The following is a 20,181-nucleotide window of genomic DNA, read 5'->3' as shown; positions in this document are numbered from 1 at the left end:
TGGTTTATAGAAGCAGGTACCCATGTACCATCTCATTGGTTATACCCACGTGGGTGAGTGAAAGAAGAACGAGGTCAGTGGCGGTAATGCACCTAATTTATGAAAGTTGCCAATCGCAATATAAAGTCAAGAGAAGAAAAAGCCTGGAAGGAAGAGTGATGACTAGAAACGATTCGGTTGACCGTTTTATGTGTGGATTAATTGGCGGAGTAGAGGATCTTGTGCATTTCAGGTAAAATAACAACTCAATGTTTATATCCCAGGACAAATTAGCTAGCTAAATAGGACAAATTAGCTAGAAAGCTAACTAGCTAAATTGCCATAAATGTTTAATGCTGGGAAATATGTTAATTTCCAAACATTCATGTATTAAGTTCGCATGCACTTGTAGAGATGGGGCGGATCTTCTTAGCCACTGATGACGCAAATACAGTTGTACCTTTTTATCTAAATGACGGATGTTGTGACATCGCATGTAGAACTACAATGCTATGGCTACACAATAATAAATCCTGTCTCACGGTTGTAGCCTATGATTGGATTCACCTATTGTCACTCAGATGCATAAGCCTATTATTAGCCAAGGCAAGACGTTTTGCCAAAACACAGCCTATTTTACAGACTTAATGACAATGTTTTGTAGGCTAGATGGTAGCGTAAATACATGGAGGCAAAGTCGTGGTGCAATGTATTTTTTCGCAGTGTCGTGACAATTAAGATATCACAGTGACAAATGGTCATGCGTAAAAGGCAACTCGTTGTAAATGTCCTCAATCCATGACGCTTAAGACTAACCTATACAATTTTATTTTTTTCTACACACATTTATATAACGTTGTATGTGGGGCTGTAAAGTGCTCTGGGACGCACGTTTACTTTCGCTGTCGACTTGCTGTATTCAATTCCGCCGATTCAGTTGCAAACCGTTTCTTAAACAGAAGCAAACGGAACGAACGTGGAGTGACTTGCCTTAATTTGTCCAATAGAAACTTGTTTAGTTGCAAGACGGAATGCAACTGTTTGAACGAATGATTACACCCCCGGGCTTCAGACGGGTTTAGGAGACAGCTGCTACACGTGACGGTTATATATATGGTTGTATAACGCAACAATATTTAGGTCAACGCGATTCTTGTTTGGCACGTGCATACTTACCACTTACAAAAAGTATCGTGCAGAGGTCTCGAATAACAACAGGTGAGAGACAAATATGTTCGAAAGAGGGGGAAAAAAGACCACTCGAATGAGTTTACTTATATATGGTAATTTTTCAGGTTGGACACGGATATTTACCCGAGAAAGCAGTGTTCTCACTCACAACACGAAACCGTTCAATTATAGGGAGCCTGTGTAGTAGCCTATATAGACCATCACTTTTCCCTCAAATACATGCAAAATGACACTTTAGCCTATCATTTTAGAGGATAAAATGAACGTTAAATCAGGCTGAAATATGAGCCTATTGATAATGGACTCATGCAGAATACTCTTTACAATTGCAATGAAAGGGAAATCTTGGTATTTCATGAATGGTTGTCCTACTTGCTCTGGGCTAGACTATGGCCCACGAAACGATTGCGTGTGAATGCAAGGAACAGTGTCCCCTTCACGGGTGGTTTGAGTGAATGAATGCGAGTGTCGTGGTGACTGGTGATAGAGGAGAAGACAGATTGACCTCTTCCGCGTTTTCCTGGAGTTGTGTCCTCATTACCCAGGAGGCTACTTTATCCTTGCACGTGTAGGTCTACGTTTGTATGTCTACCCCCACCCCTCATTAGTACAGAGAGAGGGGAGGAAAAAATAAAGTACATTTATACAACAATCCCCCGCCTCTTCTCACCATCTCCTACAGTAGGCTACTTATACCACATTTGGGCTACACTACCACTTCCTCATGTTCTGCGGCGCCGGGCTGCTGCTGACCGGATCCAACCATGTCCGTAGAGAATTTAGCCGCCGGCGGCAATGACGGGACCGCAGACAAACGATCAGGTACCGGTACACCTATTTGTACCGCGTTCAAGACAACTCGAACTCGGAAACTCGTAAACTGAGCTCCAGGATGAAAAGGATCAGAATCAACCAATAGGAAACTCTACGCAAAAACCGTACGCACATTTTCACTTGGAGGTTCTGATCTTTCCGAGTTGTCTTGAAAGCACCACGTGTGAGTTCTCTTGATTATGAGGTGATAATAGTTTATTGTAGTCGATGCTATACGCCGGGTGGGATTTAGGGGAGCTGTTTCCATGTTTTTCGCTTTGAAAAACAATTTTGGTTCTCCCCCAAAATGTAGATCAATGGAGCAAACGCACACTCGAAGAAGTCCTAGGACGCGCCTGTGGAAGTTTAATAATTTTGAACATATTTGTGGCATTTTACCATGTAATTTCGCAGGTAGGAGTTGGCGTGATTTTATTAGAATATGTGCATGGTGGAATTGTATTTATGGTAAACCTTGTGTAAAATAGATCTGTTCATGCCTTTGGTAATTTTGCCTAGACTAATAATCTATGTCGGTTAGCCTGTTAATCAAATAAAATGGCACCAATCACGAAATGTATGCTTGGATTAAGTTTGCACCATATGCTGTTCAGTCGCACGTATAGCCTAAATTATGTTTTATATATGTGTTTGGGTAGCCTAAAGTCATATCCTAGCCTACATGTTTTCATAGTTGTAGAATTTCAATGTATCGCGGCAAATTTGTATTTTTGGTGACGAGAATTTCCCATGTCTTAAAGCATTCTGATGCATTGCCACATGTTCGTAACTTGATCTCCATGACCGCATTGTGATTCTGGCGATGCATGGTCAAATGTTAAAGAATATTTTCAATAAGTGAGTTATGAAAAAGTTTCACAATTCTCAAGGTGGGTGGGTGGAATTATTAGAAAGCAGCCCAAAACAATTATTGTTCGTTCCCGAACGTGCAAACTAGACTAATATGCTGCATGCATGTTTAATAACAATTTCCCACTCTGTAATTTGTCCATAACATCCAATAATGTACATGTTATGAATGTAATTGAATATGGTCACTCATGTCGCTCCTTTGAAAATAATATATATTTTCAGCATAAAACATTTGTAAAAAATGTATAGGCCTGCCCGGCACATTTTAATTGAGCCTATATGCTACATCAAGTAGGCTAGCTGCGCTTTGGCCAATATGTAATTTGTTTAGGCTATATAGGCCTGTGTTCAGTTATTTTGTAATATACCAGAGCCCATAACTTGATATAACTATTCAACGCAAGCTGCACGTGTGCGTTTGGACTCTTATATAAGAGGTAAACTGTAGGTCAATCGCTGCAACACTTGGGATTGTTTTTATCTTGCCTCTAGTCTTTATGCATTACCATCATACCCCAATAACATGTCCTGAGTTGGTTTATATAGGACTATAGTTTCACGTTAACAATATGAAATACAAAGGGGCACAATAAGCAAATATGGTGTGACTTTCCTTTTTCAATAACAACATTATCCTTGTACTGACAGTCTTGCTCTGGACATAGGTTGACAATTCTTAATAGTGTTGTAGGCTTATCAACCAATTACTGTAACAATATTTATTTATTCCTGACTTTAATAATTATTGAACTTAAAGTAGTACCAGACCTAAAGGTGTTCTAGGATGACAAACGTTACACAGGAACGGATAAATAGACTGGACAGAGGAAATAATGTATTACATAGCACTCTGTTAGGCAACCAATTGTTAAAACCGTATTGCCAACAGTCAACTGTACTTCACCTGAATAGCATAGATTCCTCCATTACAAGATGTATTCCCTCTGTTTTGTATATTGAATAAACAAAATGTATTCTACTGTCAGCCCTCTTTCTTAGTATTGTACCTCATCTCATGTATGCAGGTGTCCAACATGATATTGCCGTTTTGTCTTGCCCCTAGTATTATTCAAAACCAATGCAGAGGTTGTTGTGGGGGTGGGGCGATTCCTGTGGGAGTGAAAGGGGTATGGCTGTCCTCAGGTGAACTTGTCAGATTGGCCAGTGTGACAGGTGTAGAGTTGCCTTTCTTTTGTTGGCTTAAAAGACGGCCAAAGGATTGGAACTGTTTTTATTTATCTGAAAATAATCTTCCTTAAATGAATGGAAGTGTAAAGCTAACATTCCTCTGACAGAAAATGTGCAAACACAAGGAGGTATGATTAGCCATAATTTTCCAGGGAGGCAGGTAGCCTAGTGGTTAGAACGTTGGACTAGTAACCGAAAGGTTGCAAGATCGAATCCCCAAGCTGACAGTACAAATCTGCTGTTCTGCTCAGTTAAACCACTGTTCCTAGGCTGTTATTGAAAATAAGAATTTGTTCTTAACTGACTTGCCTAGTTAAATAAATGAATGATTAACCAATAATTAATTCTAGGCTTTTACATGTAAGATTGATGAAGACGTTTGCAGGACAACTTCACTGGAACCTCCCTTTTTCCATGAGAGGTTATGATGGGGAGATGAGAATAAAGTGCATAATGTAAACCTGGACACTAATAACTAGCTTATCGGGTGTCTACGATTTCCTACAAGTATAATATAGAATTTGAATGGAGAAAGATGTGTGTAATGTAAAAAGGGGTACTTATACTAATTACTAGCTTATCAGGTGATAAACTACATGTGTTTTTTTCAGTGAATATAATAGGGAATCTGAACTCGGATACTCACCAATACTGCTTTAACTATATACTGCCTTAACTAGATACTGCCAGAATGTCATACTGCTTTAACTAGATACTGCCATAACGTCATACTGTCTTAACTAGATACTGCTATAACTTCATACTGCAATAACTATATACTGTCATAACATCATACTGCTGTGCTGTCTAATCAACTTTTAGACATGAATGTTCTAGTTGTACCAATGACCCTATCAACACACTGGGGTTCTTGTGTGAGAGCGAGTTCTTATGTGAGAGTGGCAGGTGAGTAGTGAGGAATAGGGGAGGTTTATTATGAGGCACCAGCCACAGGAAGCTCATCTGAGGGAGAGTCCTTTTGAGGGGCCATTCATTTATATGGGCTGTGACTGCCAGGGTTTTCATCATCAGCTGAAGACTTGGTCCAATGGAGTAGTGCGATCCTCGCCACGTTTATCCAGCCAGGAGAGAGCATCATCCATGGAAGGTTTAGCGGCATTATCAAGCTCCAATGCAGAGGCTTCTCACTCCGTCACACAAGCCTCACTTGCTATACAGTCATCTCTTAGGAAGCCAGGTGTAATTTAGTGTATCATTCAAGGTGATTCAATTTACCTGGTTTCTGCACCACCCACTCATGTCCTGCACAACCAGGGAACTTGTTGATGTCTGGTTCCCAGTTGTCAGTGAGTTTGTGTTTCCCTCTGCATCTCGTATTAGCGACAAGAACTGGATCAACATTTAAGAAGAACACTGTAAATGTTTATTTCAGTGAACAGAAATTAGTTTCTGCTTGTATCCCAATCCCCCTAAGACACATACACCCTAAAGGGTTTGAAGCACACTGAGCATATAAGGGTTAACTGTCTTGTTCAAAGGCACAACAGCAGGGGCCCCACAAGGATGCGTTCTGAGCCCTCTCCTGTACTCCCTGTTCACCCACGACTGCGTGGCCACGCACGCCTCCAACTCAATCATCAAGTTTGCGGACGACAACAGTGGTAGGCTTGATTACCAACAAAGACAAGACGGCCTACAGGGAGGAGGTGAGGGCCCTTGGAGTGTGGTGTCAGGAAAATAACCTCACACTCAACGTCAACAAAACTAAGGAGATGATTGTGGACTTCAGGAAACAGCAGAGGGAACACCCCCCTATTCACATCGATGGAACAGTAGTGGAGAGGGTAGCAAGTTTTAAGTTCCTCGGCGTACACATCACAGACAAACTGAATTGGTCCACCCACACAGACAGCATCGTGAAGAAGGCGCAGCAGCGCCTCTTCAACCTCAGGAGGCTGAAGAAATTTGGCTTGTCACCAAAAGCACTCACAAACGTCTACAGATGCACAATCGAGAGCATCCTGACGGGCTGTATCACCGCCTGGTACGGCAACTGCTCCGCCCACAACCGTAAGGCTCTCCAGAGGGTAGTGAGGTCTGCACAACGCATCACCGGGGGCAAACTACCTGCCCTCCAGGACACCTACACCACCCGATGTCACAGGAAGGCCATAAAGATCATCAAGGACAACAACCACCCGAGCCACTGCCTGTTCACCCCGCTATCATCCAGAAGGCGAGGTCAGTACAGGTGCATCAAAGCTGGGACAGAGAGACTGAAAAACAGCTTCTATCTCAAGGCCATCAGACTGTTAAACAGCCACCACTAACATTGAGTGGATGCTGCCAACACACTGACTCAACTCCAGCCACTTTAATAATGGGAATTGATGTAAAATATATCACTAGCCACTTTAAACAATGCTACTTAATATAATGTTTACATACCCTACATTATTTATCTCATATGTATATACTGTACTCTATATCATCTACTGCATCTTTATGTAATACATGTATCACTAGCCACTTTAAACTATGCCACTTTGTTTACATACTCATCTCATATGTAAATACTGTACTCGATACCTACTGCATCTTGCCTATGCCGCTCTGTACCATCACTCATTCATGTATCTTTATGTACATATTCTTTATCCCTTTACACTTGTGTGTATAAGGTAGTAGTTTTGGAATTGTTAGCTAGATTACTCGTTGGTTATTACTGCATTGTCGGAACTAGAAGCACAAGCATTTCGCTACACTCGCATTAACATCTGCTAACCATGTGTATGTGACAAATAACATTTGATTTGATTTGATATGACATGGAGAGAGGCTGGCCTAGCCAGGAAATGACTGCTGCGTATTTACCAGGGGTTTCTCTGGTTCCTTGATGAACTTTGATCCGAAGTAGGTCAACCAAATGAATGTGTAGCACAACCATTTCCCCACATAACTACCTAATTGTATTTGATATGACATTTGTCTTCCCCTTTAGTTAGTTACTGCAAAATAGGGATCTCCACTCTTCCCTTTACAATTGTGTTGGATTTTATGAAATGTATGATATTCTAATTTATATCAATTTTCAGTTAATAAATGTTAATGTATCAAAGCATTCTAAATTTACCTCAACCCTGAGCTACTCACTGTCTTTGTCAAACATCCAAAAGCCACAATGTTTCTACTTGATTGGGCAACAAACGTAGTCAGATTTGCCTTAACTATTTTCATGAAAATTGAAAAATAACTAAATGAAGATTATCCCTACATGATGATACAACTACAGAATTATAAAAATTACGGTAGTTCCACTACCATCTCTCTACCTGTGGAATATTTCCACTTGTTTTGCTTTTATGCTACTACAGTTTCTCATGCTTCGTGAGATGCATGCAGGAAAAGGAAGAGAGAAGGCAGGGCTGGAATAGTTTCGTCATTCCACCTCAATGCCAGAAATTACCCCCAAAATCCTAGATATAGCCTAGTTCATTAACCATTATTTCTAAACATTTGTTACATTAGAAGCATTAGAATCCCAAAACATCTTCCACCTTTTAAACAATATTTCAAATAAAATGTCACCGCTTAAAGTAGAATGGGGAGTCGTGCGTGAAGTAGGTCAATGTTACAGTATTATATAAGCAGTGAGGTAAGGCGATAGCAGAAACTATCACGTCAAACACATGCTGGGGGAAAACTGGGATAAAGCCAGTGATTAGACGCCCTCTTATGGTACTCATCACGTGCTGCACGACAGCCGGGAGAAAATGTCTGCCAGTGGTTGGTGTCTGGTCGGCAGATTTAGGTTGGAGAGTTCATTCAACTCACCTGCCAGGTTTATGGCTTTCAAGATGATCAGTTACAAGATGTAAGGCCATTTCCAGTTAGCTGAACTTAAAACTTAATTTACACTGAGGAACATTTGTCAATGGGCTTACAATTGAGAGTTTATTTACAGTCCTCTCAAGTGGATGTTAGTTAGTGCATACACGGGTATCATGTGACTGATCAACACAAGAACATTTATATTTATAAGACGGTTTAAAATTATTTTTATTTTGAAACTTTTTACACAATATTTTGCACACTCCCAGGCAGCTTGTAGTGAGTGATACACATGGTTGGAACGTTGTATGGGATGCTTGAGGTCAACATCCATTGAGTTGGTATTTGGGCCATCTTCTGGGGAAAGCAAGTAACTGCATTCATTCGTTATTTTATTTTCTCAGTCCTCAGTTGAGGGGTTCAGTTGATTATCGGGGATATGTGATTGTTCTTCATGGAGGTTTTCAACATTGGCAAATATAAAATCTGGGGAATGAAACAAAACACCAACCCATTTTGTCTCTAGGCCTCCGTAATAGTGTCAGTGCTACAATAATGCACCGATTTGACCGTAGGTGAATTACAAATGATGAGAAATCAAAGCTAATGTGTCAGTTTTGTATGGTTCTTGTGCCTGTGGTTTAGGACCCTTGCAGTTAGGAGAAACCAATAGCCTTCCTGTTTCTCGGCCTTACGTCATAACGCCCCACCTGGCAGGAGCCATGCCTGATGTCATAACCCCCCACCTGGCAGGAGCCATGCCTGATGTCATAACCCCCCACCTGGCAGGAGCCATGCCTGATGTCATAACCCCCCACCTGGCAGGATCCTTGCCTGATGTCATAACCCCCCACAAGGCAGGAGCCATGCCTGATGTCATAACCCCCCACAAGGCAGGAGCCATGCCAATCCAAGAGCTGTCTAGGAAACGGAAGGGGGATCTAGATAACAGGTAAGAGCAGAGAGACCTCACCTTTCACTAAGCAGCATAAAAATAATATTCTTATGTTTGTCTCATACCCGGTGGTCTTATATGTTGTGTTCTCCATGTCTTGCAGGGAAAATGGTGATGCTCAAATAGAGGCGCAACAGAGCAGGTAATTGAAGATTCTTTAGCAATGAATTTTATTTCAGCAATAATCTTGGCAAGATCTCTCAGAGCCAGGCCAAGTGCTGAAATGAATCATTTTAAATAATCATAACTATTTCCCATTCCAATTCAGATCGGAAGACGATGATCAACAGGTGAAAATAAAATGGTTCAGGTAAGAGCCTGGCATACATATTAATTTGGTATATTGATAGGGAGTTAAAGGCCAATGCAGCCATTTAAAAATCAAATCACATCTGGGTAACAATTAAGTACCTTACTTTGACTGTTTTCAATCAACATGGTCAAAAAGAAACACAAATAGCTTCTTAGCAAGAACAGTTTCTCGAGCAAAAATTTCGCTAGGACTGTCTGAGAGTGGTCCAGGGGAAAACTGAAAACGAGCAGTTTGGCAGATTCACCAGGCAGGCCAAAACTCCATCCCACCAAAACTGGCTGAAATTTCAGGATGTCATTTCAAACAACTCTTACACTAAAAGGGTATTATCATACATTTCACAGTATTATTCCAACATCATGTTGTGGAAATATATATAAAACACAGGAAAATCCCATTTTTGACTGAACTTGCTTTAACAAACAGGAGGATACTTTAATATTACATGACATAATACTACAGTATTAGTAATACTAATACTGAAGCTGGTACGATGCGAGTAACCACATCAACGTAAAGCCAATAATAAAAATAACACACACCCTTTCATGTGTTGTTGCTTTTATAAATGATATCATGCTGACTTGATAGCAACCCATAAGACACCTGTATACTTAAGTGTGTGAGAGAGACAAATAAGTGTATTTGTGCCCTCACTCACAGGGAGCCACACAGCCAAATTGAAAAGCGGCGAAGGGACAAAATGAACACCCTTATTGACGAGCTGTCAGCCATGATCCCCTCCTGGAACCCCATGGCCAAAAAGCTTGACAAACTCACGGTTCTGCGAATGGCTGTACAGCATCTGAAAGCCCTGAAAGGTAGGCCTCATCATCCCAAAACTGCCCCTACAATACAGTATCACACCAGGCAATCTGTGCAGCACCACACATCTCTTTAAGGTAGGTCTCATGAAGCTATACTAATGCAGTAACAGCCTAGGACACATTGTGGTGGCAAAATACACAGCTGTGCACAAATAGCTTGGTTCATTGCTGATAATATAGATTTAATATTTCTATATATTTGTAACTCAATTTATGATAGAAATGTCAAGCTCCTAAGAGACAGGTACAATACAGACAACAGCTCAGTGCTGTGTTCGTCTCGTCAGCAGGTGCCAGCAGTTCCTTTACTGATGTTAACTACAAACGCAAGCCTTCATTTCTGCCTCAGGATGATCTCAAGCACCTGGTGCTCACGGTAGGCCGCCATTCAATCTCTTTCTCCAATCAACCAAGATCAATCCCATTTGGTATTGTGGCAGCAGTCACAACAGTGGGACAGGATTATGTGGTGTGTCAATTTACAATTTTTGTGTGTTGAGTCTTCTAGGCTCCAAAAATAGCTGATCATTTTGGTATTGATATGGGAAATATAATATTAACCAATAATATAGTGACCTAGGGTTATTCCATTCAGATTACAATGATGAGGTGAAATCTACAATTGTGTGGTTTTTATTTTCAAAGTGCTGCATTTTATCCAAAGTTATGAGAGCGTGGTGGGCATTAAGTATACACTTAATTTTTTGGACAGTAACACAGTATACCCTCTGGTATTTTTCCATTCAGTTACTAACTAACTTTACTCTGGAAAATCCCTAATTAGAACAGGATGTGTCAACCGCTCAATTCTATGTAGAATTAAATCATATAGAAATAGCCAGTTCTTTCCGCTCGCTTGGAGTGTTCTGTTGTATAACCTTTGCCAGCTCTGATCTCCCACAAGTGTGCATGTTTGTCACACAGAGTCGGCCATTTTAGAGTAAACAGAGAGAGTGGATACACACGGATGGTTTATACACTGTAGCAGTGTCAGTGTTTTCATGGACCCAGAATGAAATATATTGAGGTTGTGCCGTGTCTCATTTCCCCAGGCTGCAGATGGGTTCCTGTTCGTGGTGAGTTGTGACAGGGGGAAGATCCTCTTTACCTCAGAATCCGTCTCCAAGTTCCTCAACTACAGTCGGGTCAGTGAACTGGTTATACTTAAGCAATAAAGCCCGAGCGGGTGTGGTATACGGTCTGATATACCATGGCTTTCAGCCAATCAGCTTTCAGGGCTCGACCCACCCAGTTTATAATATACAATAAGCAGGTCTGGCAGTCTTAATTTGCTACTTAATTCTAAATTGAGCTAATTATTGAGGTGGATTCCAACGATGTCCCCATCACTCAATCCTATCTGTTATCCACTTAAATACTCTCAATGACAACTTTAGGAAAAGTCCATTACTTAACAGTGCTATACCATTCATTTAGTTCCATGGTTTGGTTTTCTTTGGCCATTTGTAACAGGCACCCCATGCCCCTACCACTCTCATTGATTGTTAGCTAGTGATGGCTAAAGTTAGCTGACGTTTGTAGTGGCTGTCTAAAGAAAACTGAACCATGGATTATATATTCTCCTGGCCCATAGACTACTTACATGGTGAGGAACTATCTAACATCAAAATGTAAAATACTGAAATTCCCTTTTAATACCTTAGAATTTCTGTACTATAGTAAAGTTGTACCTGAATCTGTTTCATGCTTTATATTGTGGAGATGATGCTTGAAGTGGAGACCGGAGGTTTAACCAGAAAGTTGAGGTGGTTCTGAAGTGGGGATCTGAATCATTTGTTTCCCCTAGTTCAGAAGTATAGTTGGCTAGCTAGCTAGCTCACACAAGATTTGGTTCCAGGTTCTCAGATGAATAGTTTGGTTCTGATAATTAAAGTGCTGTTTTTGTTTACAGTTGGAACTAATTGGACAGAGTCTTTTTGATTATGTCCACCCGAAGGACATTAGTAAAGTGAAAGAGCAGCTGTCAGCCTCAGGATTATACCCTCGTGAACGGCTCATAGATGCCAAAAGTAAGTCTGCAAAGACTTTATTTAAATGTATCTGTTGCTGGGATTTTCATATCTATTTCTCTCTGTGTTTTGATTTGTTTGTGTCTTGTTGAGATTCAGTTAAAGCTATGTCACCACTATAACGGTATTACTTTAAAGAAAGTTGCAGCTTTTATCTCGGTTCTATTAGCACAGGGGAAAGAGCAGAGAGCCTGGGTTCTGTTTGTTGTTGCTTTACTGGTTTCCACTTTGCCCTCGGTCTCTATTGAGGTCACAGATTCATACTTTTTATATTATGTCTTCAATGTGTTTTTTAATATTGTAAATATAATATGATGTTGTTGGATCATAGGCTCTCCCGGTTCTTTAGCAGGGTTAGAGGTGCAGGAGCTTCCTGTGGGAGCAGTTCAACTGTGTACAGGGGCACGGCGCTCCTTCTTCTGCCGCATGAAGCACAGCAGAACAGTTATGAAGACAGAAGACAAAACCATCCAGGCCAGCAGCTCCAAGAAAAAGGGTGAGAGAGCCATGCAGAAAGGACTTTCACTAAATACATCGTAAGAACAGAGCGAAACGTGGTGGTCATCAACCCAGAAGTACAATTTATTTTTCTTGATTCCACCTCACTGAGGTTAGACCTGATAGGGCCTTGATTGGAATTGCATGTAGGGGTTAAGTGTAAACACAAGTTTTATGTACACTGTCTCCCCCTGTAGAGTCTCAACGATACTGCACTGTCCATTGCACTGGTTACATGCGGAGTTGGCCCTCCACCCAGCTGGATGCTGAGAGCGACGATAACGAGTCCTCCCATCTGTCCTGCCTGGTTGCTGTGTGCCGCGTTCACCCTATCAATGCCTGTCAGCCCCAACGAGAGGTCAAGGTCAAACCCACCCAGTTTGTCACTCGCTTTGCAATTGACGGCAAGTTCATCTTCGTAGACCAACAGTAAGTTGTGCCTCTTATCCCCTCCTCAAACCTTTTTGCGATTTTCGCTCATTATTAAATATTCTTGGCAAGTGTTGGCATAATTTTGAACCAATACTGTTCATAAGGGGGCATTGTGAGCATAGCCTTCACGTGGTGAAAAACACTGGGAGGAATATAAAACTGAATCTATACCCTGTGAAAGTAACCGCCCCTTTCGATTTACTTCTGGATCAAGTCCGCTAATCTTTTGAACAGGCTTACCGATTATATAATCAAATCCGTAATATATACAGTATATACAGTTATTTGTTTTTACTGAGTTTTTGCACTTAAGACCATTGCACTACGTTTTTGCCCATTGAAGACCATTCAAAAAGCCTACAAAAGTTTTTAAAAACTACAAGGCTGAGGGGCAGTCACTTCCTGGTAACTTTCATAGAGTATTGTTCTCAGAGTTTTGTTCAGATTCTCTTTCAGCTGAGTTGAGTATGTTTTGATACATACTGTAATGTTAACCAAGGCTAAATTAAATTGGCCTTGGTTAACATTACAGTTATACCCTGGGTAACCCAACCTGTGCTTGTATTAACAGCGAAAGAAAGAAACAAATAAAGAGAAAAGCAATGACGTTGGTTAAGGCAGGCCTGGCAGGCAGTCATCTTGGATAGGGTTTGCCATGGCACCCCCTACCCATACCACAGTGGCTGTAAGTGTAATGGGGTTACCCCAAGTTTTCCAGCAACTGGTCTGAATGCATTCCAAATGAGACAATATAGCCCTTGAAGAGATGACTGTACTGATTATTTCAAGAGATGGCAACAGTACAATACTAATACTGTTGGTTTGAAATACAGATTATAAATAGAAAAATGTTTACTTGGAACATTGTGTTGGAAATATAATTTTTTATATAGTAAGCATGTCAAGATAAAGACCTTCTAACTTATCAATTGTCAAATAGGCAGCTCCATTTCACAACAGGAGCCCTTTCACATATGTGGATTTGTTATTGTGACCCAGGCTGTCCTAAAATGTAACACTGGTGGTGAGATCTTCTGACCAACAGCAGAGAGTGCATTGAAGGCGTCAGTCCTGTTTGATTTACAGTTGAAGTCGGAAGTTTACATACACCTTAGCCAACTACATTTAAACTTAGTTTCACAATTCCTGACATTTAATCCTAGTAAAAATTCCCTGTCTTAGGTCATGTCACGAACGTCGTTGTAAGCATCGGACCAAAATGCAGCGTTGTTTGGGTTCATCATCTTTTATTATGGGAACCGGCACAAAAAACAATAAAGAGCAAAGAAACTAACGTGCAGCTTTGTCGTGCTCAAAGGCAACAATACAAAAACAAGATCCCACAACAAACAGGTGGGAAAAGGCTGCCTAAATATGATCCCCAATCAGAGACAACGATAGACCGCTGCCTCTGATTGGGAACCATACCAGGCCAACATAGAAATAACAAAACTAGGCTCTGGACTGGGAACCCTCGCAGGAGGCTCTGGACTAGGAACCCTCACTGGAGGCTCCGGGCCATGGATCATCACTGGAGGCTTCGGGCCATGGATCATCACTGGAGGCTCCGAGTCATGGATCATCACTAGAGGCTTCGGCCATGGATCATCACTGGAGGCTTCGTGCCATGGATCATCACTGGAGGCTCCGGGCCATGGATCATCACTGGAGGCTCCGGGCCATGGATCATCACTGGAGGCCCCGGGCCATGGAGCCGTCACTGGAGGCTCCGGACTGCAGACCGTCGCTGGAGGTCTGTTGCGTGGAGCTGACACGGCGTACCAGGCTGGGGAGACACGCAGGAGGCCTGGAGCGTGGAGCTGGCGCAGGGCGTACCGGGCTGGGGAGACTCACTGGAGGCCGGGTGCGTGGAGCCGGCACAGGAAGTACCGGCCTGGGGAGACGCACAGGAAGCCTAGAGCGTGGAGCCAGCACAGGACGTACCGGGCTGGGGAGACGCACAGGAGGCCTGGTGCGCGGAGCCGGCACAGGACATACTGGGCTGTGAAGGCACACTATAGGTCTGGAACGTAGAGCTGGCACAACGTGTCCTGGACAGATGACAACCTTAGCACGGGGAGCTGGCACAGGACGTACCGGGCTGTGGAGGCGCACTGGAGACACAGTGCATAGAACCGGCACACATTGTACCGGAACGATAACACGCTCCTCAAAGCAAGTGTGGAGAGCTGGCACAGGACGTACTGGGCTGTGGAGGCGACTTGGAGACCTGGTGTGTGGAGCCGGCACAGATGATACCGGACAGATGACACGCTCCTCAGGACAAATTCTCTCCTTCTCTCTTTCTTTCTCTCTCTCGGAGGACCTGAGCCCTAGGACCATGCCCCAGGACTACCTGACATGATGACTCCTTGCTGTCCCCAGTCCACCTGGCCGTGCTGCTGCTCCAGTTTCAACTGTTCTGCCTTATTATTATTCGACCATGCTGGTAATTTATGAATATTTGAACATCTTGGCCATGTTCTGTTATAATCTCCACCCGGCGCAGCCAGAAGAGGACTGGCCACCCCACATAGCCTGGTTCCTCTCTAGGTTTCTTCCTAGGTTTTGGCCTTTCTAGGGAATTTTTCCTAGCCACCGTGCTTCTACACCTGCATTGCTTGCTGTTTGGGGTTTTAGGCTGGGTTTCTGTACAGCACTTTGAGATATCAGCTGATGTACGAAGGGCTATATAAATAAATTTGATTTGAAATACGGGGAGCTGACACAGGTTGCACGGCTAACATGCACCTCAAGGCGACTGTCTTGCCTCTCCAGCCAAACCAACAGCTCTTCCGCTTCATTCTCTTCACATTTCGCCAACCACTCCTCGAAGGTCTCTATCTCACCCCTCCGTTCATTTTCTCTCAATCTCTCCATCGCTTCCTCCATGGTCTCTGACTCACCCCTCAGCGTCGACGACCACCCCGTGTACCCCCACCCTAAAAAATGTTTGGAGGCTGCTGCTTGGACCTACGTCGTGGCCACGTACCCCAGTGTCGTCGCTGTCCCTCCTTCGCTGCTTCCGCCTGCTTCCATGGCAGGCTTTTGTCTCCTGCCATTATTTCGTCCCAAGTCCAGGATGTCCTCCACTACTGGCTTTCCTCCCAGGCCAGGATCCCTGCTCCTCCTGGGCACGCTGCTTGGTCCGTGGGTGGTGGGATCTTCTGTCACGAACGTCGTTGTAAACATCGGACCAAAATGCAGCGTGGTTTGGGTTCATCATCTTTTATTATGAGAACCGGCACAAAAAACAATAATGAGAAAATAAACTAATGTACAACTTTGTCGTGCTCAAGGCAACAATACAAAAACAAGATCCCACAACAAACAGGTGGGAAAAGGCTGCCTAAACATGATCCCCAATCAGAGACAACAATAGACAGCTGCCTCTGATTGGGAACCATACCAGGCCAACATAGAAATAACAAAACTAGAATTCCCACCCTAGTCACACCCCGACCTAACCCAAAATAGAGAATAAAGGATCTCTAAGGTCAGGGTGTGACAGGTCAGTTAGGATCACCACTTTCTTTTAAGAATGTGAAATGTCAGAATAATAGTAGAGAATGATTTATTTCAGCTTTTATTTCTTTCATCACATTCTCAGTGGGTCAGAAGTTTACATACACTCAATTAGTATTTGGTAGCATTGCCTTTTAAATTGGTTAGCTTGGGTCAAATGTTTCAGGTGGCCTTGCACAAGCTTCACACAATAAGTTGGGTGAATTTTGGCCCATTCCTCCTGACAGAGCAAGTGTAACTGAGTCAGGTTTGTAGGCTTCCTTGCTCGCACACGCCTTTTCAGTTCTGCCCACAAATGTTCTATGGGATTGAGGTCAGGGCTTTGTGATGGCCACTCCAAGACCTTGACTTTGTTGTCCTTAAGCCATTTTTCCACAACTTTGGAAGTATGCTTGTGGCCATTGTCCATTTGGAAGACCCATTTGCGACCAAGCTTTAACTTCCTGACTGATGTCTTGAGATGTTGCTTCAATATATCCACGTGCACCAGTCCCTCCTGCAGAAAAGCACCCCCACAACATGATGCTGCCACCCCCGTGATTCACGGTTGGGATGGTGTTCTTCGGCTTGCAAGCCTCCCCCTTTTCCTCCAAACATAACGATGGTCATTATGGCCAAGCAGTTCTATTTTTGTTTCATCAGACCAGAGGACATTTCTCCAAAAAGTATGATCTTTGTCCCCATGTGCAGTTGCAACCCGTAATCTTGCTTTTTTTATGGTGGTTTTGGAGCAGTGGCTTCTTCCTTGCTGAGCGGCCTTTCAGGTTATGTCGATATAGGACTCGTTTTACTGTGGATATAGTCACTTTTGTACCTGTTTCTTCTAGCATCTTCACAAGGTCTTTTGCTGCTGTTCTGGGATTGATTTGCACTTTTCGTACCAAACTACGTTCATCTCTAGGAGACAGAACGCGTCTCCTTCCTGAGCGGTATGACGGCTGCGTGGTCCCATGGTGTTTATATTTGCGTACTATTGTTTGTACAGATGAACGTGTTACCTTCAGGCGTTTGGGAATTTCTCCCAAGGATGAACCAGACTTGTGGAGGTCTACAATTTTTTTTTCTAAGGTTTTGGCTGATTTGTTTTGATTTTCCCATGATGTCAAGCAAAGAGGCACTGAGTTTGAAGGTAGGCCTTGAAATACATCCACAGGTACACCTCCAATTGACTCAAATGATGTAAATTAGCCTATCGGAAGCTTCTAAAGCCACAACATAATTTTCTGGAATTTTCCAAGCTGTTTAAAGTCACAGTCAACTTAGTGGATGTAAACTTCTGACCCACTGGAATTGTGATACAGTGAATTACAAGTGAAATAATCTGTCTGTAAACAATTGTTGGAAAAATGACTTGTGTCATGCACAAAGTAGATGTCCTAACCAACTTGCCAAAAGTATAGTTTGTTAACAAGGAATGTGTGGAGTGGTTGAAAAACAAGTTTTAATGACTCCAACCTAAGTCTATGGTAACTTCCGACTTCAACTGTATGTTTACAGTATAATTCATATTATCTGTAAGTGATTTTATTTGTGTTACTTTTGAGTGAAATCCCTTCTACTTTGGCATTTGATCCCAATTCAGAGACCAAGAAACAAGCTCACTTTACCGTGGTCGAATGTTTGACAATCATTCCATTTACTCTTTTCCATAGAAACAGAAAGGCTGCATCATGTACATTGATGGTTATAGTTAGCATTTATTGTGCCTTTCTGAAATGATGTACATAGTTAGAGCTGGTAAGTGGACAGGAGATATCAACCTGGGACTGTCGTATGTTTAGAGAGAATAACAGCATCCTTGTCTCTGTCCTTCAGAGCCACTACTGTTCTGGGCTACTTGCCACAGGAACTACTGGGGACGTCTTGTTATGAGTACTTCCACCAGGACGACCTGCAACACCTCGCAGAGACACATAGGAAAGGTAATGGAGAATAGTTTGGTTGTCTTTCGTATCTACGTATGGGTGAGAACCATATGTTCTCCAGATGTGCAGGGTGCTCAAACAGATATGAATTATATTTCGGTTGCACTTTATTTCGGGTGACAGAAAATGACCAGGTTCTTACCTTTGTCGCATGGTAAAATGGTAATTACACCATAATACCCTGTGCATTACTTGTTTTTTATTGGGGGTGGGGGTGACTCAAGCACATTTCAGTGATAGAGGTGCTGTTTTGTGTCTCAACAGTTCTCCGTAGTAAAGAGAAGATTGAGACCAGCTGCTACAAGTTCAAAACAAAACTTGGCTCCTTCGTCATGCTTCAAAGTCAGTGGTTTAGTTTTATAAACCCTTGGACCAAAGAAGTGGAGTTTATTGTGTCAACAAACCGAGTTTTGTAAGTGCCTTTTCACATTAGGTCTAGATTGTGGGTTGGCCTCCCGGGTGGCTCAGTGGTTGCTGTGCCACCAGGGACTCTGGGTTCGCGCCCAGGCTCTGTCGTAACCGGCCGCGACCGGGAGGTCCGTGGGGCGACGCACAATTGGCCTAGCGTCGTCCGGGTTAGGGAGGGTTTGGCCGGTAGGGATATCCTTGTCTCATCGCGCACCAGCGACTCCTGTGGCGGGCCAGGCGCAGTGCGCGCTAACCAAGGTTGCCAGGTGCACGGTGTTTCCTCCGACACATTGGTGCGGCTGGCTTCCGGGTTGGATGCGCGCTGTGTTAAGAAGCAGTGCGGCTTGGTTGGGTTGTGTATCAGAGGACAGGAGTTGTAGCTATGAGACAAGATAGTAGCTACTAAAACAATTGGATACCACGAAATTGGGGAGAAAAAGGGGTAAAATTCAATAACAAAAAAAATAGATTGTGGGTTGAATAATCTATAATGATATTCAGTAAAAATACATTTAATTTAATTATCTGCTTCGAATCAAGACACAATTTCAGTCAAAATTGTCCCATTTTGGACCCAAAATGTAGCTGCTGTTCGAGAGTCCTCAGCGTTGTACTAATGACATCATACAAGGGATGTACAGTGATTTGTCGTCTGTTCCCTCTCCACACACAGGGGACCTGGTCACACAGAAACTGAACAGCCGAGCAGCTCCGAGCTGTTGGACGGTAAGGAAAGGAATATTCGTCCTGGTCATTCTGGATATAGTTTGGGTGTTTTTGACCGACCTCAGCTCACTGTCCTGACCCCTCCCTCTGTTACAGAAGAGAGAAAACGTACTATCCTTATCCCTGGCATCTCCAGTGCCATGGCCACTATGATCTACGCTGGCAGCATAGGGACCCAGATAGCAAATGAGCTCTTGGACTCCAACAGGTTTGTTGCATGTATTATGGCATTGTAATCCAAGATGGCGTAGCAGTCAGACGTATTTGTCCTTCGTCTTGTCGTGTCCCATGTATATATATTTTCTTCGCATATCTTTTTATATTTTTCGAAACCCTTACTTCAAAATACTCTCCTGCAACCCGCCTCACCCAATGTGGTGTGGACCTGCTTTTTCTCTAACGTATTTTTCTTTGCCTCTTACTGGAATCTCTCCAACATAATCTAGCCAGCTAACTAGCCAGCCAACGGTCATCAGCTAACCTTTGTACAACGCGATTCAACCAGAGCATACCGGACCTATTTTTTTCTCTCCATGTCCCCGGATTCCTATCGCAAGCTCTGAACCTTCTCACCTTCCGACCTTCGCAGCTAACATCCCCTGAATGCTAGCTGTCTAGAGCACAACGGACTGTTGGCTTACGAGGCCCATCGAATACATTTGATGGGCTAGCGGTCATCAGCTACCTTTATCCCGGACAACTCTCG

General features: G+C 42.9%; 1 protein-coding gene across 11 annotated transcripts in view; it reads left to right on the top strand.

Moving 5' to 3' along the window:
• Positions 1–1,105: 1,105 nt before the first annotated feature.
• Positions 1,106–20,181, top strand: part of LOC115107114 (basic helix-loop-helix ARNT-like protein 2) — a 30,517-nt gene continuing 11,441 nt past the window's right edge. Inside the window, exons 1-15 of one of the 11 annotated variants that reach the window (XM_029630520.2) lie at positions 1,107–1,992; positions 2,297–2,397; positions 8,482–8,788; positions 8,895–8,933; positions 9,060–9,101; positions 9,768–9,925; positions 10,219–10,307; positions 10,984–11,076; positions 11,844–11,961; positions 12,293–12,457; positions 12,657–12,888; positions 18,232–18,338; positions 18,606–18,753; positions 19,423–19,475; positions 19,572–19,683. In XM_029630520.2, the coding sequence (XP_029486380.2) occupies positions 2,301–2,397; positions 8,482–8,788; positions 8,895–8,933; positions 9,060–9,101; positions 9,768–9,925; positions 10,219–10,307; positions 10,984–11,076; positions 11,844–11,961; positions 12,293–12,457; positions 12,657–12,888; positions 18,232–18,338; positions 18,606–18,753; positions 19,423–19,475; positions 19,572–19,683 (1,760 nt within the window). In that variant the 5' untranslated portion in view covers positions 1,107–1,992; positions 2,297–2,300. Of the gene's footprint in view, positions 2,398–8,481; positions 8,789–8,894; positions 8,934–9,059; positions 9,102–9,767; positions 9,926–10,218; positions 10,308–10,983; positions 11,077–11,843; positions 11,962–12,292; positions 12,458–12,656; positions 12,889–18,231; positions 18,339–18,605; positions 18,754–19,422; positions 19,476–19,571; positions 19,684–20,181 lie in introns of all 11 variants that reach the window. The other 10 variants (XM_065008353.1, XM_029630514.2, XM_029630518.2 and 7 more) reach the window with 10 other exon arrangements.

Source organism: Oncorhynchus nerka, linkage group LG23 (assembly GCF_034236695.1).
Source record: "Oncorhynchus nerka isolate Pitt River linkage group LG23, Oner_Uvic_2.0, whole genome shotgun sequence".
In the NCBI taxonomy this organism is placed as follows: Eukaryota; Metazoa; Chordata; class Actinopteri; order Salmoniformes; family Salmonidae; genus Oncorhynchus; species Oncorhynchus nerka.
The sequence above is the reverse complement of the archived record's forward strand: the minus strand, read 5'-3'. Positions and strand labels throughout refer to the sequence as shown.